General features: G+C 45.3%; 1 protein-coding gene across 1 annotated transcript in view; it reads right to left on the bottom strand.

The window, feature by feature from the left end:
• The window catches only part of LOC142589666 (cytochrome P450 3A11-like), a 32,796-nt gene extending 8,019 nt beyond the window's left edge, over positions 1-24,777 (bottom strand). Inside the window, exons 1-10 of the mRNA XM_075701198.1 lie at positions 24,578-24,777; positions 20,658-20,754; positions 11,585-11,637; positions 10,362-10,458; positions 9,205-9,330; positions 7,152-7,401; positions 5,241-5,371; positions 3,979-4,054; positions 814-889; positions 158-266 (exon numbers count right to left, since the gene is read on the bottom strand). Coding sequence (XP_075557313.1) covers positions 158-266; positions 814-889; positions 3,979-4,054; positions 5,241-5,371; positions 7,152-7,401; positions 9,205-9,330; positions 10,362-10,458; positions 11,585-11,637; positions 20,658-20,754; positions 24,578-24,777 — 1,215 coding nt within the window. The remainder of the gene's footprint in view (positions 1-157; positions 267-813; positions 890-3,978; positions 4,055-5,240; positions 5,372-7,151; positions 7,402-9,204; positions 9,331-10,361; positions 10,459-11,584; positions 11,638-20,657; positions 20,755-24,577) is intronic.
• Between the last annotated feature and the right edge of the window lie 1,266 nt (positions 24,778-26,043).

Below are 26,043 nucleotides of genomic sequence, written 5' to 3'. Positions count from 1 at the left end.
ACAGCGATCAATACTACGACAGTTAGCTCAAATGCTTCAAATGCGCTGAAGGGCCACCGCATTCTCCCACTTCAGGGAAAAGTCGCACTACCCGAAGTCGTAAAGTATGCGGCGGGATTTAGATATCAGCATCGAGTCATCTCGCCCGCTAGCTCACGTCTTTTTGGAGAACCTCCGAGATCTCAGCCTGTAGCCTGTCTTGAATCTCGGGATGCAACGCGAGAAGGTGCAGGGTGAGACCCATCGTGTTCGGCGTCGCTTCCAGGCTGCGAGCAGTAAGAGCATGTAGGCTGTGCTTCAGAACGAGAACTCGTCAGCACTCTAAACGAAAAAAAAAAAGATGTTTGCTGCATTTGCTGCATTCTGCTGCAACGAAACGTTATCTAGAGATAAAAAAAGGCCTCGATAACTTAACTCTGAATCGCTTCTAAAGCTTCGCATTGCAAGGAACATGGTACTTGCCTGTATCTAGTAGTACTGCGTGTTCGTGTTCTTTACGTTGATCTAAGCTTAATAACTTGTTAGAGACCCAAAGATCAAACCTTGCCTAAGATAAAGTTTTTTTTTCTGGAATATCAGCCTCTATAACGTTTAAGGTTGAATTGATTCGTTTGCCCGTTACTCTGCTCGTTTGCACGACCGTGTCGTGCATGTCGTAGTTAATTTTGGTACCGATACATTTTTTTTTTCACAAGAGAGCGTTTTATTACGTCGTGATCGCACATAAAATAATATAGTGGTATATACACAGTATAAGCTTAACGAGCACTTCGCGTGACGTGAGCAAAAGGTAAAAGAAAAAGCTTTACATACCCTGCAATCAAATAAAATGCCGAATTCGCGATCACTTCTTCCCTCGTTAGCGCCAGCTTCGTTTTCCCGTCGAACCCTGTTTCGGAGATAAATGATGGAAAAAATCGGTGCCTACTTACAGTGTTCCTTGAGATGTCGCGATTAACCTCGCTTGCTACTTTGCTTCGTGCTGCGAACCGGAGTGCAACGGATACTGTTCAAAGGGATTCTCGCTAATTGACAGGATTGTTGAAACATATGGGTAACAGCGCGAACAGACGATCACAAGAAGGCAGACACGTACACACAAGCGCTGTGTGTGCGTGTCTCCCTTCTTGTGGTCGTCTGTTTTGGCTGGTACCCATATGTTTCAAGATGAACCAACTCATCCAAAAAGAAGTATTAATGACAGGATTGTGCGGCAGATTCTCTCTCGGTTACGCTCTCAACCATGTGACGTTGCGTGCCTCTGTGTGTGACTGTGGGCGACCACGTGGCGCCTTGACAGACTCAGTGAAAGCGCCCAACACAGATGGGTTTCCTTTTCTTTCTTTAGCAATCGACGTGCCACTATTTTTTAAGAACGACTTCCTTACATTACATTATGGGGTTTTACGTGCCAAAACCACTTTCTGATTATGAGGCACGCCGTAGTGGAGGACTCCGGAAATTTCAATTACCTGGGGTTCTTTAACATGCACCTAACTCTAAGTACACGGGTGTTTTCGCATTTCGCCCCATCGAAATGCGGCCGCCATGGCCGGGATTCGATCCCACGACCTTGTGCTCAGCAGCCTAATACCACAGCCACTGAGCAACCACGGCGGATGACGACTTCCTTGGTACGCGCAGAACGCCGCCCTCCTGCGGGGTCGTACTGCCTGCTGCAGCCGGTGAAGCGCATGCTGCACATCACCACCATTTTACGAGTCTGAGTTGGGCATAAAACTCTGCACTAATAAATGGCGTCCAAAACATAGCGTCTATTACGGGCTTCTGGCTCTTTGAATCGCTCCCAGCACTTGCAGTAGGCAAAAAACATTGCCTTCTTGATTGGTGTTTGCTATTCTCAAGAAGCCGTCGTTGGGGGCGTGAATTTGAAAGGTCAGAAGTGTGGCAGTTTGGGCGAGTTGGTATGTCATTTTTTTATTTATACATACTGCAGCCCGTTATGTATAAATAAAAAAATGACATACCAACTCGCCCAAACTGCCACGCTTCTGACCTTTCAAATTCACGCCCCCAACGACGGCTTCTTGAGAATAGCAAACACCAATCAAGAAGGCAATGTTTTTTGCCTACTGCAAGTGCTGGGAGCGATTCAAAGAGCCAGAAGCCCGTAATAGACGCTATGACTTTTTTAGGCTTATAGCGCAGCTCAGAAAGAGCAAAAAAGGAAGGATGTAGGGGTAATCAAAGGGAACGGAAAACAGAGTGAGCGCTATGCTCACTCTGTCTGCTATATGCTCACAGTCCTCTATGTTTGCTCTATGCTATCAGTGCGGAAGCGCTCACTCTGTTTTCCGTTCCCTTTGATTACCCCTACCTCCTTCCTTTTTTGCTCTTTCTGAGCTGCGCTATATGCTTAAAACAGAGAATTTGAAAGCCATCTATTGAATGCAGAGCAATAGTTCCGAGGTTAGCAGGTGCGGCTCCCACTTTCAAGGGTATAAGATCATTCTGCAGTGACGGAGAGGCTGTGCTATTCGCCATATGGCAAGGATGAGCACGGTAACTGACGAAGATGATACTATGGAGTAACGCAAAGGATAGACAGTCCGACAGACTCGCACAATAAATTCAGTTTTGAACTTTGGAACACTTTGGCGCATAACAGCACATCATGCACATTATTTTGCAATTTCCTGAGGGTTACTGCCTCTTTCCTATTTAGGCTGGGTCTACGTTATTCTATTGCACCGGATCTCATCCACTCAGCATTCATACTTCTGCACGTACTGTGATGTCCCAGGCATACTACGCTCTATGGTATGAGGATGTGTCGAAAAACATGGCCCCGTAGACACCCAAACACTAATCAAAGAGCACTGGGAGGCCAATCTATCAGACCCGGACCCGAAGAACCAACGCAGCCTGATCGAACCGGCCCGGGAGATGACTATGGCCCACGTGCTACCTGGGAAAAAAAGGCCGCCCGCCTAGGGCGCAGACTGCGCTTGCTCTGACTAAAAGTTTACTCTCTCTCTCTCTCTCTCTCTCTCTCTATCCACATCATTTTATTTGTATAAGCAAATCGCTCACCTTCGTCTATTTAAATTACAAAAACAACTCCTATGTTATACTTGCGGACAACTTTCCGTGCAATGAGGGAAAAGCTACGGAGGCAAAGCACGCACTAGTACCAGCATTCTTGGAAAAAAGCCTCCCATTCTCATCCGGGTTAGTTTAAGCTGGGGAAGCGAGAACATTGGCGTCACATTTGCAACACCAAAATAAGGCAAATACGCGGCTCAGTGCCATTTCTAAATTAATTTCCTTTTTTTTATCTCTCTCTGTCTCTTTTGCGCTTGGTAAAGTGCGAAACCGTTGCACATGGAAGCTGCCCTGATTCAGCATCTGTTCCAAGAAATCAAAAGTAACACAGTGCGGAAGCTCCGCCCCTCTATAGCTTTCCTTTCATTGCCACAGAAAGTTGACCGCAAGTATAGCAAAAACGAAATGCTATGCACGTGTTTGACAATCTGTTTTGAGCTCAACAAACTCATTTTGATATCTGTATTTATATTATTTGTCTTGCAGTTCATCGGTAGTTTCATGTTTTAACGAACGGAACCCTGCTAGGACTATTGAAAGGGTTCTGGGGTCTTGCCTGTATAAAAGTAGGATTTTATATATCTCCGAGAAACAGTAAAAATAATTCATTGAGCTTAACTACTATCACCGTAAACACCTTCTAAAGCTCGATGCAGCGTTATCTGGCATGAAAAGCATCAATCAAAGCATCATTGCGTGGTCGTTTAAACAAGACAGGGAATATGGCGCTGAGAAGGTATCAAAATTAGGAAAAGATCCAAAAATCTTTATTGCAATTTGAAAAAACGAAGAATTTTATTATATCTTGGAGTACTGTTCCCGCTGCGACGCGCTCCCCGCTAAAGAAAATAATGTTGCCGCTTCTAAGGCTCGAGTTTCCGAGGAAATAACAGACCCGCAGTCACGACTCACCGTGTCCGTCGTTCTTGAACAGCTCTCCCGTGCTTTCTTTGTTCAAAAGAAGCTGCAGGACATCAGCTTTCTCACGCTACAAAAGATGTTCGAGAAATAGAACATAAGAAGAAAAAAAAAAGCAAAACGTCGTGCACCAACAGAATTTGCTAATCCTACCAACGTGAAACTGCTCGCTTGCTGCAAAACACGAACGCTATACAGCATGGGCGTTAAAACGTCGTTACAGTTCTAACATTCTTCAAGACTAAGAACTTGCTATATACCACTCTCCCCACATCCTCCTCTGGTTGAGAACTGTCGTGACCGGACCTCAAGGAGCTGGCAATGGCCTGCCATGACGCGGCAGCCCGAGTGCCGTCACATGGATGGACTGCGCATTTTTTAGACGAATAAGTCAAATAAATATTTTCTTATTTTTTTGCAATTTAGTTTTATTTTAGGATTCATCTTTTCTCTCGACTTTAAGTTCGAGGATCACTTTTTCCTTTCTATTTTCTTCTAACTTTATTGACAATGTAGTTGCGTTTTGGAATACCAGTTCAACTTCGGTAGTATAAGATCTGGGCTCTTAGTCAAGTATTCTTTTGCCTTGCAAAGCAACACATATTACTTTTCCGTGTGAAGCAGGAAAATCACTAGAGACATCCGGCATGTGCGCAAACACACGGCTCCTGTGTTCTAGATGAAATTTTTGGTGGCTGTGTTTGTATATTGCTAGATCTTATTCGAGCCCACGCCAATACCATAAGGGCGAACTTACAAAATGAAACGGCAGGAGGCAAACTAAAGCTTTAGTGGTAAACTAGAGTGTGATGGAATTTGTCGGGTCGAGACAGGACGTTATCTAACATGAAGACGAACATCAAACCACAAAACCCAACAGCAATGTTACCGCTTCGGCTCCCGCGCGGAAGCGCAGTTCACAATCAGATAAAAAAGCTACGAAGCTGTCCTTTAGGTACGTCATATACAACGTAACCAACCCAACTATAATGCACGTATGCAGGTGGCAAATTACAGTCGTTTCAGTTGAGAATTCGCACCACAATTTAGATGCATAGCCAGTCTAGATAAAGGCGGTTAGGTATTTTGAGGTCGCAGTTTACCTTCGCCTTTTATCCCGCAATCACTTAGAAAAAAAAAAGCTGCTTGCTTTACTTAAGGTTATTTTACAAGCGCACGTATTCCAAATAAATATTGTTTTGTCTGGTCACCACTTTACGTTCCATTTGAAGAATAACAAAACAAGTCACGCTCACTAGCGCCTTCGCCCGCCTCTCGGACATAACCGGCTGGATGAGCTTCGTGGTTAGGGTGAAGTAAGGGACCACCGCCCTTGACGTCACCCACGTGAGAAGGAACCAGAAATGGTGCAGCTCCGGGAAGCAGTCTGGAAACAATCAGAAAGACCCAGTTCGGTGCATACATGTGATGTCCTCGTCTATAGTACGTTGTCAGAATCAATTTTGTTTTCTTTCGTGGTTTCGTCTGCATTGCTGGTGGCGTATTTCACGTGATGATTTGTGAGCATTACTGTCATTAAGACAATCGATATAATTCCTATGCAAAACAACAAAAGGAAATTCTTCTGGCACGCGCGATACCTGAACCTGAACAGTATCTAGGACGTTACATTCCGTTTTACCTCTCGGATCTCACTACGCTCCTCGACAAGGGTAAACAAGCATACTTGCGGTTTCGTGTTATTGATTGATGGGAGAGCATCGAATGACTCACTGAACAAAAAGCCGGCGTCTGTAGCATCAAAACGGCACCTAAATTCCCATTGGCTGCGACGCCACGGCACGAGCGCGCCTCGACGGAGAGGAGCGGGAGAGAGGGAACACCTGTTACCTCAGTAGCGCGCCAGGTGCTGCGCGAGGGGAAAGGGCATCGCCACGAGGCGACGTCGCCCTCGCTCTCCGAAGCCTGCGTCTTCCGCGCGTTCCTTGTTCACGTACGCTCTCACCTGCTTTCTAACTGCGCCTCGCTAAGGCCAAATCAAGACGCGCTCGCTTGCCCGTGAGGAGTTCATAATTCGAAGGACCGCTCCGCGGCGTTCAATTGGGCATTAATGCTTTCGCATTCACAACTCATAAGAAGTGCTTAGCAGTCCTCAGATTTTTTCCTTATTCCTCTATACAGACAAATGGATGCCTATCTTACGAACAATATACACATACGTTGAGTAAGAACGCAATAAATAATACCGCTGTTGAATCAAGGAGGGAAAGTGGGCATAGTGTCGGAAAGAGGCGAAGAACACATAAGCCGGTGTCAAGCGGTTGCGCTCTCACTGAAGGTGCAGGATACGGCCATAGAGGAGCAGATCACTCAGAGTCGATGCAGAGAAAGACCTGCTGAACAATGCGCATACATGGGTAGTGTCTTAATTTCTTTAGGGCATACATCCATGATGAGGGGAGTAGGTGGCGCCCTCTGCGAGCGGTGGTGGGAGACTCAGTGCGTGCGTGCGTGCGTGAGCGAGCGGCCATCAGCGTTGTAGGCCTAATAAACCTGACTATTCCTCTATCATCTGTCGCAGCAAATTCGTCGAGGGGACTAGAGAATTACAGGTCAAAATGGTTGTTCAATCGGCTCAATTTCATTCGTATCTACGGAAAGACTAATTCATTTAACTACTCCGCTCTTCCAAGAGCCATTCGCCTTTGGAGCGACCTTCCTAATGCCATTGGTCATGAGAGTGACCAAAAAAATTTTTTACTTTTTCTAACAACGCATTTTTCAAACTCTACATAACCAACGTGTTTTTTCTTGCCTTTCCTGTTGTTAATGGGCAACTATCCATTAAATATTGTTTCGTTATACCCTAATTATGTCCCGCTCGCTCTGCAATCTTTATTGTTAAATGACCTGTCGCTTTCAAAAGCATTCGCTTTGTCCGTTGTACAATTGTAACACCACATTACTGTATGTTAGCGCATTTCTTACACTGTACTTTTTGTATATGTATTCACATATGCTGTTCTAATTATTGCATGTTATAATCTTTCAGTGTGCTCTCCCTCCTTACACAATGCATCTACGGGCCTGTAATGTATCTTTAAACAAATAAATAAATTATTAAAGTTATCTCCTTTTTTACGCATAGTTTTCTTTTCACTGAATTAGAGACAACTACCAAGCCACAAGTACAGCCGCTCACTCACTGGATAGAAAACTTATTCCTTGCAGGGGTACTCTCCTCAACAGCGCTCCAGCGCCGTCGCCCATCTGATCCAGAGGTCCTCCAGGGGTGCTATGCTGGACGTCGAGGTTGACGCCGTAGCCTGCCTTGAACATGGTGTCCATGGTGGCGCGCCTGAAGGCCTTCGACACCTCCACGGCCTCGCCCGCCGCGGCCTTCTGGTGGAGCAGCTCGATCATGGTGTCGGTGCACTCGTCCATAATGACGAAGATCTGCGGGAGGTGCACCAGTAGTTGTGGAAGCAAAATATAAGCAAAACCATAGGGGCAGACCAAACTGAAGACCGGTAAGCCAGAAAGGACGAAATAAAAGCAAGAGGTACTCTACGCCACCGTCATGACAATTGGCGCATCAGCTCCTTTATTCAGCGTCCTGTCGTCATCACCTTTGAATGAACTACACTGTGACCGAGACTATAGACTACATCCTTTGTTTGTCTGCTGCACTTGCGAGATAGACATTCATGTGTCGGATCTTTGGTGAACATCGACAAATCAGTTCTTCTGAAAGTCTCTTTTTTTTTTGTCAGAATCATGTGCGCTTCAGGCCCCGAAAGCCATTGTGGCGTTATCTAGAGAAATTGAAGAGCATATGCGATAGTAATACGTGCTTCCAGTTGCGTTTTTTTTTTTTTTGCGCTGATGTACAGCTCCTTATTTTATCTCCTCATCATTACCTTCAGTTTCTCCCTCTCTTTCTTTTTTTTCTTCCTTCTTACCCCAACGCTGGAAACGCAGTAATCCAGACCGACCTCTCAGCTTTTACGCTACAATAAATCCCTCTCGCTCTCCATTTTGTCAACATTTGCTCAGCAAGCAAACGCTCGACATGAACATATTCAATAACTTCTCAGAAAGGGGCCCAGTGCACGAAAATATTGCTAAATATATGTTGTCACTGACCTCGCGGGTGCGCTGGTTTGGGCGATAAGTGTAGATGTCAAAGTTTGGCGTCCATTTTTTTCTGTATATTTAACTGACCTTTCCGTCTGCTGATTATATTCCAAATACAGTTTTTAAACCATCATTTGTCAATCCAAGTGGTGCACACCTTGTTGCCCTAGTAAGTTTGCATGAAATTGGCGTTCAACATCCATATCTTTCTCAGGTTATTGCGTTCATTTACAGGTATCTCATCAGGCAAATTGAAACTTTTCTATCATTTGGCTAAACTTTCTTTAACTCCGTAATTAGTGCCTCAATAGTACTTTGTTTTGGCCCACATGAACATTTGAACATTTGGTTCAAATGTTCATATGTATTTAACCGTTAGCTTCTCGGGCTATATACGAAAAGAATAGGAGCGGTAAAAAGAAAAGCTAAGGCGAAAGCGCGTAAGGAAAAAAAACCTGTGACATTAGGTATCGTATCGCATTACACATCTTACCGCTGTTCTCGCTTCAAGAAGGACAGCAACAGCACGGCGTCTGACACGTATGTTAACAATTGAACGTTGAATCTTTGTCTTTGGCAATCGTCAAAATCCAATATGGGACAAAGTGCATAGCGCAACACCAGGACATGGACGCGAGAAGAACCGACAGTCACACAGCGCTTGTCGTGAACGACATCTTATTTCGCGACGAGCTGCATGGTATCTACACATCTGTGTCACGATCCACGTTTCAATACACATTTTAGGCGAAGAAACGGAAACAAAAAACAAAAAAAAATAAGAATAAAAAAACGCACTAAAAGTTCGCAAAAACTGCTCACAACCGCGAGCCCACGAGCCCACAGAGATACATTTCATTCAAGAAACACTTTGTTTATTGTTGAAGGTTAGCGCTTTGTGTCTGTCGTTCCTTCTTGTGTCGATGTTCTGGCGCTGTGCTATATACACTTTGTCCCTCGTTCAATACGCCCGGCCAACAGGCCCACACCTCCACCCAGGTCAAAAAGATCGAGGTGTTGACGCACTGAGATGGTGAGGACCATTAGGTCCCCCATGTCAGTAACAAAGACAATCCTTACTGGTGGCTTCGAAGTAGGCAAAAGCGCCATGTCTATGCCTACCTGCGACAGTTTCCTGGTGGTGAAGGCGGGACTGAGCACTGCGCGCATCTCGCGCCATCGATTCACCGGAGCGGTGACGATCAGCCTCTGCCGAATGTCGGGCACGGCCTGGACCTCGATGACATTCTGGACGGGAACGACAGTGCGTGGCCAAAGGGTTTCTCCAGATTCAATAACGTTCGAAAAAAAAAAGTCGAATTGTAGCGATGCCCTGAGGATAAAGAGTACGACCCGCTAGCCAGAGCTGCTGCAAAGGTCGTTCAATTCAGGGCGCCCTTTGGGTTGATTCTTCCCGTTCACCGATTTTGAGATGTGAGTAACCAGTTTCTACAGGCTAGCGCTCTCCCGCCGAATGATGTTTGCGTTTCAGTGTGCATATTCGTAGGCGCTGTTGTTGGTGTTCGCGGTGCCTGTGGCGTCCGCTCGACTCCTGTGCTCAGAGGTTTGACGCACCAACACAGTCGCCTCGAATTCCTAGCTTTACCGATTCGGCACGCGAAATAAATCTCCAACTCAAAGTTAGTTTGTTGCACACACAGGGACACTACCCTTCGTGAGCCGACTTTTGACTTCGCGCGCGGTGTGCAAGAATCCCATGAATAATTCTATTATTTGTAATTATTAGTGCTTGTATATTACGTGTTATACATCTCTTGTGCGTGAATTATTTAACACTGTGTAATTCCTCATCTGTTTATCTGCTCATCGAATTCTACATCACGGCCGTTTTTGTGTGTTTGTGGCTTTGTTTGGGAAATCATTGTGGTGCAACTTGCATTTGAATTTTATACTGTTATGTTCATGGGCGTATAGGACTGTGCTGTGGATTTCTGACCATATGAAGTGATTTCTTTTCATTTTCCTACATATTTTTATATTGTTGTTTCCGCTATGAGAAAAGGAGTAGCCGTCACCATTATAAGGTGACTACCGTCTCTTTCTCTTATTTTCCTTTCAATAAAAAAAAAGGTTGGTAGCCGTAGGCGCCTCTGGTTGATGTCGTTCCGCACAGCTCGAGCAAAGAATATGCAATAAGATGCTTATTCCTGCAAGATGGAATGACCGAACGGATCCATTTCTCACGTTTTTGAAACCTGCTTCTGTTTCTTTTTTGGATTCCGCCAGACTCATCTAGCACACAAATGAGCGCCACTCACCCCTCGCTCAGCAAAATTGTGAAAATCTTCGATTTCCACTTTCTTCAGCAACTCCAGGTCATTGACCAGGAGGAAAGGAATGGCGCCGTTGTAGAACCTGCAAGTCAGTGAAGATGCCGTAAATGGCCGCTTCAGATTTAATTCAATTGAGAAGCTCGACTTGTGCACACAAAGAAAGGGTAAAGAAAAGAAAATTTGTGGATATACACAATGTTTCGTCGCTATCAAAGATATTTATAATCACCTTTGATTTCCAAACTGCGGGCTCATTTGCTAGAATATATGACAGAAAAAATGACATTTCGTGGTGGATCTTTAGTGACGGTGAGCCCCAGAACAAGGCTTTGCAGCAAGTTCGATTTCTGTAATACTGAGATATTTTGTTAAGAGATATCTAAAAGCCTAAACGGATCTCTTAAGTGAGTCACAAAGAAAATTAGCGTTTCCCCTTATATACAACAAATTTTATTCCAGCAGGTGCATCGGAATCCTCTCGGAATCTCGTTTTTTTTTTTTTTTTTGCTTAGAAAAGCCTACAGTTCTTTTTTTTTTTTTCGTGAAAGCTCAATTGAGCCAGACCTTTAACCTAAAGCTTTCTTCGATCCAAAGTTATAGTTAACTCTCGAAAACTGAACTTCGCTCAAAACTATCGTTTTATCGATGATTTCGCTACATATTTTTCCGACGTGTACGAATCGGTTCATATATCAAACTGCTCAATTATTATCTTTTTGTCTCTATCTCTCTGTCCTCACCGCTGTTTCTAGGGTGTCCCAGCTAACGTGAGCCGAACTATTCAAAGAAAAATATAATTTATAAAACACAGCACAAGATACGATTTTAAGACTTACGGTATTCGGTCGTCAGGCGTCTGACGACCGAATACAGTCTTAAAATCGTATCTTGCACTCTGCCTTTTTCAAAATATTTTTTTTATTCGGACAGCTTGGCTAACGTTAACTTCGACATACCGTATGTGCGCTGCAAGACGAGGAAGCACGGAATGAGAAATTTCAATTCGGCGAACTAAAGACGAAGTGTAGAGCTACATATCTATGGAACAAAATATAGCGATGGATAATAGCGGTAGAACGATACATGCACCGCACACCGATCCACAGCTCACTGTTGACGCGCGGGCCTGACATCAGTGAGCACACAAGTCATGCGCTCTTGGAAAAGAAGGTGTACGTACTAGAAGGTCTGATCACGCGTCAACGTACCCGACAATATTTCCGTACTTCTTTATCCATTCAGCAAACATCGTAGCGCCACCCTGTAAGGAAGGGGAAACAAAAAACAATGTGCAAAAATGCGCATATGGCTAAAAATGTGCACAGTCTTCAACGCGGTAATGAAAGGCCCCTACATGTAATCGTTCGCGCACATGTACGAGTACTCAGAGTACAAGACGTGCTACAAAAAAGGGTGACGAAAATTCCACCACTGATACGAAACAGTTATTGCATTTCGTTTTCGTTAATTAAACGTCGGCTTGGTTTTGTTCCCTTCAGAAGTGTCCTTTTATTTAAAAGATAAAGAATGAGTTCATTCTTTGTTTTAGAGAAAATTAAGATTGGTATCTTAACTGCAACAAGTTCAATATGAGTTCGATCAAGCTAGCAAATGTTTCTCCTTAAATAATTATTTGATTCATTTATTCAGTATACCATCAAGGCCCTCCGTTGGAGGCTATTATATAGGGGGGATATGCAACATCGTCAAAGGTAACATGTAACAGGTGACAACAATATACAAGGTAAAAAAGAAAAGCGGAAAACATTCACACTCTAAAAAAATATTGTAGGGCCAACTTGTGTTAAAGGTTCACTTTATGCAATGCAGAACAATGCAATGGTTGCAAAATGCAAAACACTGAAATTTAGTGCTACGAAACCAGTTCTTTTTAACAATAAGTAAATATAAAAAACCGAGAAATAAGAAAAAAGAAAGGAGAAACAGCGATAAAAAGGGGATGAGCACGGTTGATGAACATCCAGGGCATAAGATACGACCAAACAAGTTTCTGAAATTGATTAAAGTCGAGTTCTGTTGCAATATCAGATGGCAGCTTATTACACTCGGTTGTAGTGCGCGGCATGAAAGAATGAGCGTATCGCGATGTGCGACAAAAAACGCGTTCGAGTTTAAAAGGATGATCATGACGAGGCAGTATAGCAGACGGTGTATAAAAAAACTCATGCAGGAATGGGTGGTGATAAAGTTTACAAAATAGTGGAGTTATGCGCACTATTTTGCGACGAACTGACAAATTCTCGAGTTCAGCACGCTGTTTTAAAGGGAAGCTGAAGAATTTGTCGAATTCAATAAGACGCTCATATACGGATGCGGGAACCTTATAAACCATGTAGGTAAAATTTTGGGGTTTTTTTCAATTAGGAGCGACGTAATCGTCGGTTAAAATTGCGCTGTAGCTCCGCCCCCCGTCGAATGCCGCGCGCTGCTGCTGACGCTGACGATGCGAGCGGAGACCGCAAACCGCGGTGTTGTGACGTCAACTCTAGTGTTTTGTTCCTTTGCAGCCTGCGCGACCGTGCCTGACCGTGCTTGTTTCTGCGTGCGTGCCATCGTAATCTGCTTCGATCGACCCTGCATTCCTTTGTTGGTGCGTCTGCGTGTATGTAGAGTGGTAGTCAACATGTGCAGCATCAACTGAAGTGGTGGGCCGATCATGCCGGCTTTCTGTGCAGCCTACGGTTGCACGAGCACCAGCGGCCGCGACGATGTTGTCTTCCATTGCTTCCCACAAGACAAGAAGCTTTTAACGAAGTGGGAGGCTGCTGTGAAGCGAAAGAATTTCAAGCCCTCAAGAACAACAGTGCTGTGCTCCAACCACTTCCGTGACGACGATTATCACGAGAATTTATCATTAAAACGTGCGTTGGATTTGCCAGTCAAGTCGGCTCGTCTAAGGCCCGGCGCCGTGCCGTCAGTGTTCGCGTACACAAGGAGCGTACACACGAACTCGCCCAAACCTGGATTTTGATTTACTGCGAGCTCCTTCGTGTTAGCACGCTGAACGGAATGTGTATGTTTATCTCCCACCCCAAGGTAAATATACCTGGTAGCGAAGCTTCCATAGGAGCCCATACGTTCAAAACATGGCGGTCCATCGGCGGTTCATGGGGCTTAGCGCCATCTGTATGTGGTGGGAACACTTCCGGCGGAAGAAAAAATAATGTGACGCCATGTCCGTTAAAAGCAGAAGTGGCGTCATTTTGCTTTCGAAGGCGCGAAATTTGTTTTGTTGTCCTTCCTTTGGAGTTATATATTCAAATGCCCCGCCATTCGACTTGATGGGCGTTTCGAGCTTTCAGCGTAGAAACCGATGCAGGAAAAGCCCAGCCGTACGGTTGTCGAAATCGCATCCCTGCACAGAACATACTTTCTTTGGAGGCCGGCGAAAGCTTTAGATGTCGAGTGCTGATCCTATCGTCGGATGCCAAGCCCGTCGGCCAGCGCAGTCGCACGAAAACAACTACACAATTATCTGGCGGTCGCAACTCACTACTTTTGACTGAACAGATTAAAAAGCGATGAAGCTACCCGCGTCACCAAATTCAGACAAACTTCGACAAGCAAAAAGGCACGAACTGCGAGAGGGGCGTATTTCAACAGGTGAACTTTACGAGTGCGCCTTTCTGCCCATTTCAAGACGTGCATTGCATTGCGAGTGATAGTGGCGTCAACGCCCCCTGTAGCGATGGGCGCTGAAAAGAAATGCATTTATTACTAGTAATAAAATTAAACTTGTATTTTCTTAACTCGTCACGAATATATAAAATTGACTAGGAATTTTATTTTCGTTGAATGAATCTAACTGTGTCTCGTTTGAATTAGAAAAAAACGCTTTTTCTTTCCCAATGTTTGTTCCCTCCAAACATAGTCGTGCTTCAATCGCTGCTCCCATAACCCCCCTTGCTGATGTCGGTGACAATCTGTACTGAACCGCTTTTCGCCCGAAGCTTCGCGACCTATTTGAATCGACCTTGTCCCGCCCTTGACGCAGGTTTCGTCGCAAAGCGCCGCGAATTTTCTATTTGCACGTGTGTTGTAAAACAGCCTGCATGCAGCTACCATAACGCAGTGCAAATGTAGGGTTTGCATGTGCTGGAAAGCCGGCGCACGCCAGGACGCTACGCTCCCCTCTTCTCTCGCGCACAGCGACAAACCGACCGTCTCACGTAGCCGACGGAATTCGCCGCCTTTACGACTTCGGTTACGAGTAGTGTGCGGATGCATGAACCGGGAAGCTTTTCACGCGTTTAAACCGTCTTTGTAGATTGCCGACAGCTTTGGACAGCGCACAAATGCCGACGATCGCATCCCCGCTTACGTTCCACGAGGAGGCATGCAGGAACACAACACTACAGCTGTTTGACCGGAAACGAGCTCACTAGATCGGCGAAAGGTCGGCGAGATCACTAGATCGCTTTGCAAAAAACATACTCACCAAAGAGCATTTCCAACACGAGGAGATCCCAAGACTTCGCTTTCGTTCGCGTCGAAAGCACTGCTCGCACCAGCATCGTTTGCTTCTTCGAGAGGCCGGCTCTTCGCAATCGGCTCGTGCATGTAGGGAGTAACGCCGAACTCCTCAGGAAAACGCAGTCTCTCTCAATTTTCCATTACCTCTTAATTTTCCATTACAGCACCAAACTACCTGGCACCGCGCTTCATGTGTAGCGGCAGCGGTCGGTCACTAGAGTTGACGTCACGAGGCGCCCGACCAATCACAGGCGGAAACGAGACGCGCGAGCTGGGCGTGTCCGCTGCTGCACTTTTCGTCGAAATAAAATATATTTGCGCTTTCTTTCGCTCAATTTCGATACGATATACGAATTCGGAGGGTTGAAAACCATTATGTACACATGTTCACTCATTTTTTTCTGGAAAACCTTTCAGCTTCCCTTTAACTGTGTGACGCTAGTTATTCGTGAACAGTCCGAAAAAATAAATCCCGCATAGCACGATTTTGCAGAGCTCCAGTGTCATGTGTACTCATGTGTCATGTGTCTCATGTGTCCCATGTGTCTCATGTGTACAATGTACTCGTGTTCGGGGTCCCATAAGGTCGACGCATATTCAAGCTTTAGTCGAATTAATGTAGTAAATGCTAGTTTTCTAACGTGGGGTGGGGCGTGTGCTAAAATGGTTTCAATGCGGCTTTTCCACGTAAGATCACTGCAGAACCGGAGCCCTAAGCGGAGGCAAGCTCAACGTTAGTATCGTTTAATACGTAGGAAGTTTGAAGTCGAGTAGTTCGATTAGTAAAAGACATAAATTTAGTCAATTTAGAACATTCTGGGGTTTCACGTGCCAAAACAACGATAGCATTATGAGCCACGCCGTTGGAGGGGTTACGTAATAATTTTGACCACCTGGAGTTCTTAAACGAGCAGCAACTACACGGTCCATTCACAAGTTCCCACAAAGAGAGAACGTCAAAAAGTTACATCACATGAGCTGTGACGTCAGAACGCGCACGTGTGCGTGTGCGTGCGTGTGTGCGCGCGCGCGTGTGTCGACACTGACACAAAGCTACACTATATATAAATTCCAACTCGCTGGATCTGCTGCATTTTTTTTCATTAGTACTTCGCTTGAACTGGAACGGAAAACCTTGCGTTACCTTTTGCCTGGCATGTGCCCTGCGTTGCCACATGCGCGGCGGCGTTTCTTTTTTTTTTTTTTTTTTTTGCCAATATAGCAGCTGTGTAAACCTGCCTTGTGGATTTGTAGTCTTGCTTCGCCACCGCCTCAAGTATTGTTATAATAGGCCCTGGGCTGGGGATTCAAAAACATAAGCTAAATGCGAAACTTCCCTGTGCTGCCTCTTTAATTAGGCCTAACCAGCAACAATAAATTTGTTTAGACTGGTGAAGCTATTCAGAAGTGGTCGTATAAACCCTGATGTTTTTCTGTTCACTTTCTGATGCTGTCAGTAGACATGTGGAGATTGAATTGAATATATGGCATGATTTGTGCAAAAGAGTGGTCTGTCACGATTCCACTCGTGCTCATTTAGACGATATTTTCTGCAGTAGCGGAGAAAATGAAAATCAAAGTTTCCTTTGCTCAAATGAAGCGCAACTGTAAGCTGACTCCTTGAATCAAATCTTCAGCTCGTTATACGCCATTGCTTGGTCTTTCTTTACAAGTCTTTACAGTTAGGTGTTGTGCTTCTACTCAGTTTGTTGCATCCAATATGTGTTCTGTTGGAACGCACATGAATGCCACGCACGATATTTGTAAGAGTTGCCATTCCATCGATTTGGGCGTTGAGATGTCTCTGCACACCTTCGCACGGATTCACCTAACAATCTTTCCACTAAGCCACGACCGGGGACAAGTGGTGCAGAATGTGACCGTATACGACTTGAGCGCTCAGCAACAGAGCAGCAAGAGTGTTTATTCATAGCACTAGCTAACACTATCTACCGCAGCTGCTTTCGCATATGTGCAGCAGCGGGTTTCCGTGGTGCAAGCAAAGTCAAGGGCATCTTAGCGGGACATTACAACAGCTACAGCATACGTCGACACTGGGTTACGACACCAGAGCACACGTTCAGCCCGCACTGGCGACGCATTGGCGCACCTTATCTCTATGTGGAGAGCAAAGGGGCCATATGCGTGGCAACCGCTTTCCCTTGACTAAAAATGCGAAAAAAAAAAGAAACATCGCGCGATACCGAAGCACGGGTCGTCGAAAGCCCCGTGTGGATCAGCGCGTCTGCACCTGGTGATCGCCCAGGCGTGCTTAACCTAATGCGAAGATGACAAGGATGTTTGTACCGCTTATCCACAGCTTTTGACTTAATCGAGAAGTTTCACACCCTGAAGCTGTGCACAGTAAGGCTGCACATGAGGGACGCCCAAGCAGAGGGCTTCAGATTAATTTCGGACCATTTTGGGGGTTCTTATACCCAAACCACCGGTACACGAGCGTTCTTGCATTAAGTCCCTATCGGAAAATGGCAGCTGCGGCCAGAAGCTACCGTATTTATTTGTGTCTGTCTGTCTATCTGTATGTCTGTTCTGTTCTGTTCTGGTCTGTCTGTCTGTCTTGTTGACAGAACTTCAGCACCGCGCCAACAATCTCAGAGGCTACACCCTGAGTTTCTGTGAACGTCACCACTGACACCACATGATTGCACTCGAACACGACAATAATAATAATAATATATGGGGTTTTACGTGCCAAAACCACTTTCTGATTATGAGGCACGCCGTAGTGGGGGACTCCGGAAATTTTGACTACCTGGGGTTCTTTAACGTGCACCTAAATCTAAGTACACGGGTGTTTTCGCATTTCGCCCCCATCGAAATGCGGCCGCCGTGGCCGGGATTCGATCCCGCGACCTCGTGCTCAGCAGCCTAACACCATAGCCACTGAGCAACCACGGCGGGTGAACACGACAACACGAACGTTCGAAAATTCTGGCATTGTCGTAGTCTGAGCAAGACTTGGCGCGTGGTGCTTCGGCTAGTCATAAAACAAGGCCATATTTTTTTTTTTTTTGTCGCTTGGAATGTTGTCTTTTTTCTTGAACAGAAATTACTAACAAAATTGGGTGTCCGAAGGTGAGATTTCAACTACGATTCGCAGGCGTATTAGGCCTATTTTATAACGGTTAGGCTACAAGTGCAGGCTATTAACGCGTGCTTAATTTTTAGCTTTGCTGGCTACGTCGCTTATCTCAGCTTGCTGTTGGAGTCGACTGGAGCGCGCATAGGCGCTTACTGATTAATTGATGTTTATGAAACAAATGGGGGGGGGGGGGGGCATCTGAGGCCATAGAGTGCTTAAATAATGTTTTGACGATAAGCATAACTTTAAAGACCTGATTCATATTGTGAAAGTCACTGACTTTAATCCTCAGCAAATTCGCTAGCCGGTGGTCGTATTTTCTGCACTTGAAACATCTATGTAGGTTTGGGATTAATGCTCTTACGCTGATCTTTGTATATCATGTTTTGAACTATTCTGTTAGCAAAGTCGACGCGAAGGTATGAAAGGAGTTTCTTTCTTGTCACGCCTGATCTTTATTCGTTGTACTTGTATAACATTCTATAATCCTTCCATCCCTCTAAAAAAAAAAAACCTGCTTCGTTCAAGTTTAAGAGGTATCACTCCTCAAGTCCAACGTAAACCGAGGTGTGCAGTCACCGTGGTTGGAACATCACCGAATGCCACAGTGTTTGACATTTTTCCGTGTTGTTGGCTATCGTAGACCTCAATTAGGAGGTCATCGCTGGCTTTGTAACCGGAACCTGGTGTGTCAGTAAGAAACCTTGCAACAATGAAGGGTAAAAGTGTTCTCACAACCTTTCCGGGATTTTTGCTGTGCATGGCGTGAAAGCGCGGAAAAAAATTATTTGTGCTGGACAAGAGTATGCCCACTCATCGCTACATCCACTTTTGAAAGAGGACAATTAGTTAGTCGAGAGAACAACTCTGAAGCTATGCAGCTTTCGCCGATTTGGGCCGCGATTCCAGCCGCCCAGCACCGAGCCCAACAAGACGACGCCACAAAACCTAAAGGCATCGCAGACGTTACTACTTCTTATAATCAACGAGAAGAATGGGGGTTAACCGAGAGGCCCGATTTTTATTAGTCATATCATAAGAAGCCAACAAACACTGACATCAAGGACAACATAGGGGTAATTACTCGTGCTTAATAAATGAAATAAAGAAAACGATAAATTAATGCAAGTTAAAGTGGATGAAAAAACAACGTGCCGCAGGTGGGAACCGAACCCACAGCCTTCGCATTTCGCGAAGGTTCGATTCCCACCTGCGGCACGTTGTTTTTACATCCACTTTAACTTGCATTCATTTATCGTTCTTTTTTATTTCATTTACTAAGCACAAGTATTTTCCCCTGTTGTCCTAGCATATGTGGATTTATTGACCAGTTGCCTTCACCCAAAAAGATCACGTTCTCGTGACGCCTGTGGCAAAAAGGACGTTCCACGTCCGCCGCCAAGGTCTGTGAGTGGTGGCGCTGGCAAACACCCCCAGGGTTCTACTAGGACACATAAATACCCAAGAAAGTGGATAGGAAAACGGTGCCGTGGTAGCTCAATTGGTAGAGCATCGCACGCGAAATACGAAGGTTGTGGGTTCGGTTCCCACCTGCGGCACGTTGTTTTTTCATCCACTTTAACTTGCATTAATTTATCGTTTCTTTATTTCATTTATTAAGCACAAGTAATTTCCCCTATGTTGTCCTAGGTGTCAGTGTTTGTTGGCTTCTTATGATACTTCTTATAATGTAACATACCCAAGGTTAGATATAATACATCAGATTAACCCAAAGCTACGATAGCAATTTAGTAAAAAAGGATATGACGGGATCGAAAGGAAACTTCATAGGAAACCAAAAGATCGAAAAGGTATAGGAATAAGCGACCGCCGATTTCCTGAAAGTGGGACAGCCAAGGGGCACCGACTATGTGAAACTGAAGCCGAAGTGATGTCTTGCCTCCGCCGAAGGGCATTAAAGGTCCAAGCACAACTGGACCTTAACGGCCCCGTACAACGCTGTCAGGCACGGCTAAGCGCTACAGGGTCCAACTCCCATGTGCTCGGGTCCGTGGTGTCGCACAAAAGCAACGACCTACTGACTGCAAACACCAGTGAGGGGTGCACAGGTGCTTATACGTAAGCACGTGCACGCGTCTAAAATATATTCTATAAATAATATCGGCACGTGAACGTAAAAATTACAGGGCGACAGTTTTGTGTGGCGACATCTGGTGAAAACGAAAGAAACGAGCACGTTGCACAGAAGCTTTGAATGGTTCATAATTAGTTCTCAATGATATAAGGCTTATTCGCTTCATGCTATACGAGCACTTTGACACAATATAAACGCTCGTGGACGCTTAGAAACACGCGGATGCGTCTAAAAGCACATCATGAATAATTCCCACCATTGCCACCCTTTGGTCGTTGCAGCTAACCTTTCGAGACAATTCAAATTCTCATTTGCGCTCGTAAAGCGATAAATGAAAGCAAGTTTACCGCGAGTGTGGGCCAAACGACACTTTGCTTGCACCTTTTCCCACAGTACATAGGACCTGCACAATTTTACTGCGATAGCAATTATATGGACACTCCAGGCACATTTCTGCCGTCGGTGTTTGCGTCGGCGTCGCCGTGGTGTTCCGGATCCACGTGCCTCATTATTCTTATGAACCATATCCACTATCAGCACTTCGAACATTAAACCAGATCTCGTTCGTTTCGAAATGCTCTGCACTTACCCTTCGCTTTATTTCCATCAGGTTCCCAAATATCAGGCTTGGTTCTGGCCCAGGTATGCCCATATCCTTGAAGTACGAAAACTTCCTCTTGCGCCATCTGCAAATGAAGAGGAAGGCAAGAAAATGGGGCTGAATCCATCTCACGATGAATGTTGGTGTTAATGCGATTGGAACGGAGCAAAGCAGCGACCCAACGTGATTCCACCACACAGGAGCATCGTGTTTCAGGCGTGCGTACTGCCGGGCTACTCACACGCGCTTCCCTTTGGATCATCATCATCATCAGCCTGGTTACGCCCACTGCAGGGTAAAGGCTTCTCCCATATTTCTCCAACTACACCGGTCATGTACTAATTGTGGCCATGTCGTCCCTTCAAACTTCTTAATCTCATCCGCCCACCTAACTTTCTGTCGCCCCCTGCTACGCTTCCCTTCCCTTGGAATCCAGTTCGTAACCCTTAATGTCCATCGGTAATCTTCCCTCCTCATTACATGTCCTGCCCATGCCCCCATTTCTTTTTCTTGATTTCAACTAAGATGTCATTAACTCGCGTTTGTTCCCTTCCCCAATCTGCTCTCTTCTTACCCCTTAACGTTACACCCACCATTCTTCTTCCCAAGCTCGTTGCATCGTCCTCAATTTAAGTAGAACCCTTTTCGTAAGCCTCTAGGTTTCTGCCCCGTACGTGAGTACTGGTAAGACACAGCTGTTATACACTTTTCACTTGAGCGATAATTGCAACCTGTTGTTCATGTTCTGATAATGCCTGCCAAACGCACCCCAGCCCATTCTAATCTTTCTGATTAGTTCAGTCTCATGATCCGGATCCGCGGTCACTACCTGCCCTTAGTAGATGCATTCCCTTACCACTTCCAGTGCCTCGCTACCTATCGTAAACTGTTGTTCTCTACCGAGACTGTTAAACATTACTTTAGTTTTCTGCAGATTAATTTTTAGACACACCCTTCTGCTTTGCCTCCCCAGATCAGTGAGCATGCATTGCAATTGGTCCCCTGAGTTACTAAGCAAGGCAATATCATCAGTGAATCGCAAGTTACTGGGGTGTTCTCCATTAACTCTTATCCCCAAATCTTCCCAATCCAGGTCTCTGAATACCTCCTGTGAACAAGCTGTGAATATCATTGGAGAGATCTTATCTCCCTGCCTGACTCCTTTCTTTATTGGGATTTTGTTGCTTTCTTTATGGAGGACTACGGTGGCTGTGGACCCGCAATATATGTTTCAGTATTTTTACATACGGCTCGTCTACACCCTCCTTCCGTAATGCCTCCATGGCTGCTGAGGTTTCGACTGAATCAAACGCTTTTTCGTAATCAATGAAAGCTATATATATATAAGGGTTGGTTATATTCCGCACATTTCTTTATCACCTGATTGATAGTGTGAATACGATCTATTGTTGAGTAGCCTTTACGGAATCCTGCCTGGTCCTTTGGTTGACAGAAGTCTAAGGTGTTCCTGATTCTATTTGCGATTACCTTAGTAAATACTTTGTAGGCAAAGTATGTAGGCAAAGTATGTAGGCAGCGTATCCCTCTGGATACGCTGGGTCATTCAGCGGCGTCACCGCGAAGTCTGCGCATGGCAATTGTGCGAGAATACATTCAGAGAAATTTGTCTGCATTCCGCTAAAGGATTAGAGAAATAATAAATGATTTTTTGTTTTGCCATTCAACAGTGGCGCATACTGAGAGGCGCATAGTTACCCAAATTGGCATCAAAGAGGTTTCTTTGCAGAGCGACATATACGCTGTGGCACACACCTGGTGACCGAAGTTGGCGTCTAGGAGGTCTACGGAAGAGCGATACCTAAGCAGTAGCACATACCTAGGAACACAAGTTGGCGTGAAACGCGTTAACTGATGAGCGGCAGATACCCAGTGTCATACCCAGTGACCCAAGATGGTCCAGCGGTTGCTGTCGCACCCGATTCACTCAGCCCGATGCCCTACCCATTAGACAATGCACTTCCCAATGAACGAAGTCGGTGGAAAAACGGATACGGACGGACGGACGGACGGACGGACAGACAGACAGACAGACAGACAGACAGACAGACAGACAGACAGACAGACAGACAGACAGATAGATAGATAGATAGATAGATAGATAGATAGATAGATAGATAGATAGATAGATAGATAGATAGATAGATAGATAGATAGATAGATAGATAGATAGATAGATAGATAGATAGATAGATAGATAGATAGATCTCGAAAAGTGGGTGACGTACCCTAAGAATGCTAATCATATTAAAACAAAACCCCTTTATTGTCATCTCCCCACGCATACTGCGCACAACACGGCAGAATCCAGCCTTTATTAATTACAGCAGTGTTACAAATATTGCATTGTATTACTGAATTCTTTGTTCATATACATTTCAGGAATCGGCCTTCTCGGAAAGATTTAACCAAAGTTCGCCTCACGAAATAAAGAAACGCCTGAATTTTTCACCATCATCTCACCTTAAGATGTCGTTCTAGTACATTCTTACATTGTTTATTTTTTCACCATCCTCTGGAATATGTTATTCTCCTCCCTACGCGGAATAGCATGTCAGCGGTAATGTACCCACTGGAAAGATACCTGCCTTCCAATAAAAAGCTTCCCTCCCTTTTCCTGTCTAGGGGCGATGCCATTTTGAATTTTGATAATCATGTGACAGTTACACGCGGTTCAATGGACTTTATAGCGCCTGATCGCGACTAGTTCGACGATAACGAATAAAGAAAATTGCGCAGAAACCATCGACGGTGATTGTCAATGTAAGCGAATAGCCCCAAGTAACGAACTACCGAAATAACGAGGGAGAGAGCGAGTGAGAGAGAGCGAACGAACAAAATAACGTTTTCTTTGCCGAGTCTTACCACCTATCAACGACTATCACTGAACTCCGACCAATCACGGTAACTAACGGCCGAAAGAGGCAATGAAATCTGTTCGATTTAAAGGATAATATTTTTACATGCAAGCGTATAACATTACAAGAACCGAGAAACAAAAAATAGCCACACGTCTAAATTTACAAAGATTACATTAAATTAAAATTAAATAATGGGGTTTTACGTGCCAGAACCCCAATCTCATTATGAGGCACGCCGTAGTGGGGGCTCCGGAAATTTGGGCCAGCTGGGGTTCTTTAACGTGCACCCAAATCTAAGTACACAAAGATTACATGTGATTCGAAAACTAAAAAAGGCAGTGTGGCAACTTTCAGGAAGCTTTGCAGCGAAAGGACTATATGCATGTAAGTAATCGAATATAATCGAATGCAACAAACTTCGTCAAATTTGGCGCAGTGGTTGCCGAGAAAAAGGAATTGCACTTCTACATGTATTTAGATAAAATTAAAAAATTAAATTATTGGGTTTTACGTGCCAAAACCACTTTCTGATTATGAGGCACGCCGTAGTGGAGGACTCCGGAAATTTCGACCACCTGGGGTTCTTTAACGTGCACCTAAATCTAAGTACACGGGTGTTTTCGCATTTCGCCCCCATCGAAATGCGGCCGCCGTGGCCGGGATTCGATCCCGCGACCTCGTGCTCAGCAGCCTAACACCATAGCCACTGAGCAACCACGGCGGGTTGTATTTAGATAGGAGCACCCGAGATATAATGCCGAGCTGCAACGTAAGCCCCCCCCCCCCCCCCCGAACGAAATTTCTGGCTACGCCACTGCTGTGTATGTGCGCGTGAACCATTCAAGTGAGGAAGGAGTAAAAGCTTCCGTGAAGGTCTCTTAAGGCCAGAGGCGGCACAACAAGGCTCTGCCATTCCTTGGGGACTTCAAATTCCATCTCTCGGTCAACCGGCACCCTGACCACCCCGAATCGTGGGAGCTGCGCGTTCAGGACACCTTATCTATTGAGAGAAAACTGATTGATACGCACGTATAGAGAACCCATAATACGGTAGCTGCCAAGACTACGGAGATCCAGACGGCCATGCTCCCCTGCTCCAGCAAACACGTCAGAAGGCTTTCGATGACTCCAACTCTACTGCGATCGCCAATGACTGGTCTACAGATGAGGAGTTCGTGGTTAGCAATATAACTATCTGCTGCTGAATGTGAAAAGTAACAGCTGTGCATTTGCAAGCGCACCCGCGTGCGAGCACCCGAAGGCGGAAAAATAGAACAAAAAGAAGATAGCGACTGTCGCACATGTGGCATTTCCAGGAACGGGATGGCAGAGTGAAACGCAGCTCTTTATCGCAGGGTGGTGTATTTTATTTACTGATTGCGTAATTCACTGATTTATTGATTGTTAAAATTTAAGGTACAAAAGCAACCACCCTGTCACGCACAGACCACGCACAGACACCTTGTCATCCTCTTTTCGATCAGACTGTCGTCGTGTGTCGCCACCGCAACAGCTTGACCAGGGAGATCGTGGAGGCCACAGAAATAGCACCGGCCGGAGAAGAAGGCTGCATCAGTTGGGAGGAGGTCAGTGGGTTTATCAAGGAAAGAGTTCGAACGCTTGGCATAGATGGCACGTGGCAGTTTACCTTCTTCGTATCGGTTCGTTCCCTTTGCAGATTCAGATGGGTGCACATATATGCTCAGGATCCGCAATAAAACCTTAGTTTAAAGTCAGCGCTTGTCCTGTCTCGACGATTTGTCCTTTGTCCTTGGTGAGTCGCGTTTTCTGTGTTACAATGAATACCAAACACGCCCAAACCTGTTCCCTTGTCTTTGCCATTGACTGCCTGCTTTCACTAATTATATGCACATCATCAGGAGTGACTCAAGTTATCTCTTACGAGCAATTCTATCCTAATGAATGAATGAATGAATGAATGAACAACTTTAATTATAAGGATTAAAACCCTACAGGTACTGCGGGGATGGGACGCGACAGAGCCATTTACTCGCGGTAGAACTCTACCACCTCCGCGGTCCATCCCAGAACGTCGTCCAGCAGACCAGCCCCCGACAGCTCCACACTCTTAAGACGGGAGAGGGAAGGGGGCGGCATTTTATCGTAAGAGCTTTTAGTGAATACTGGCTCAGATTTTTAAAAAAAAGTTTATTTGATGGCAGACGCCTTCACCTCACATTCCTGCGAAAGGCTGAAGCGGCATACTGATGGTGCCGCACTTTCGTTGCACGGAAAAAGACCCTCAAGTCCACCACACTCCACCGCTGCCGCACCCATGCAACAAACACACGCCACCCGTACACATACATACAGATACAGATTTGCTTAACCTCTTCTTTTCTTGTTTTAAATCCAGGTGGCAAGAGCAAGCTGGAGCCGTTCGGAATGAATGATCTCTAAATGACCACACGCAACCCTCTTGAAGTGCTCGTCAGCGCCGAAGTGAACAGGGCCTTCGTGCAAGAGACGACAGA

Source organism: Dermacentor variabilis, chromosome 8, assembly GCF_050947875.1.
Source record: "Dermacentor variabilis isolate Ectoservices chromosome 8, ASM5094787v1, whole genome shotgun sequence".
NCBI lineage: Eukaryota > Metazoa > Arthropoda > Arachnida > Ixodida > Ixodidae > Dermacentor > Dermacentor variabilis.
This window is presented reverse-complemented; position numbering and strand designations above follow the sequence as displayed.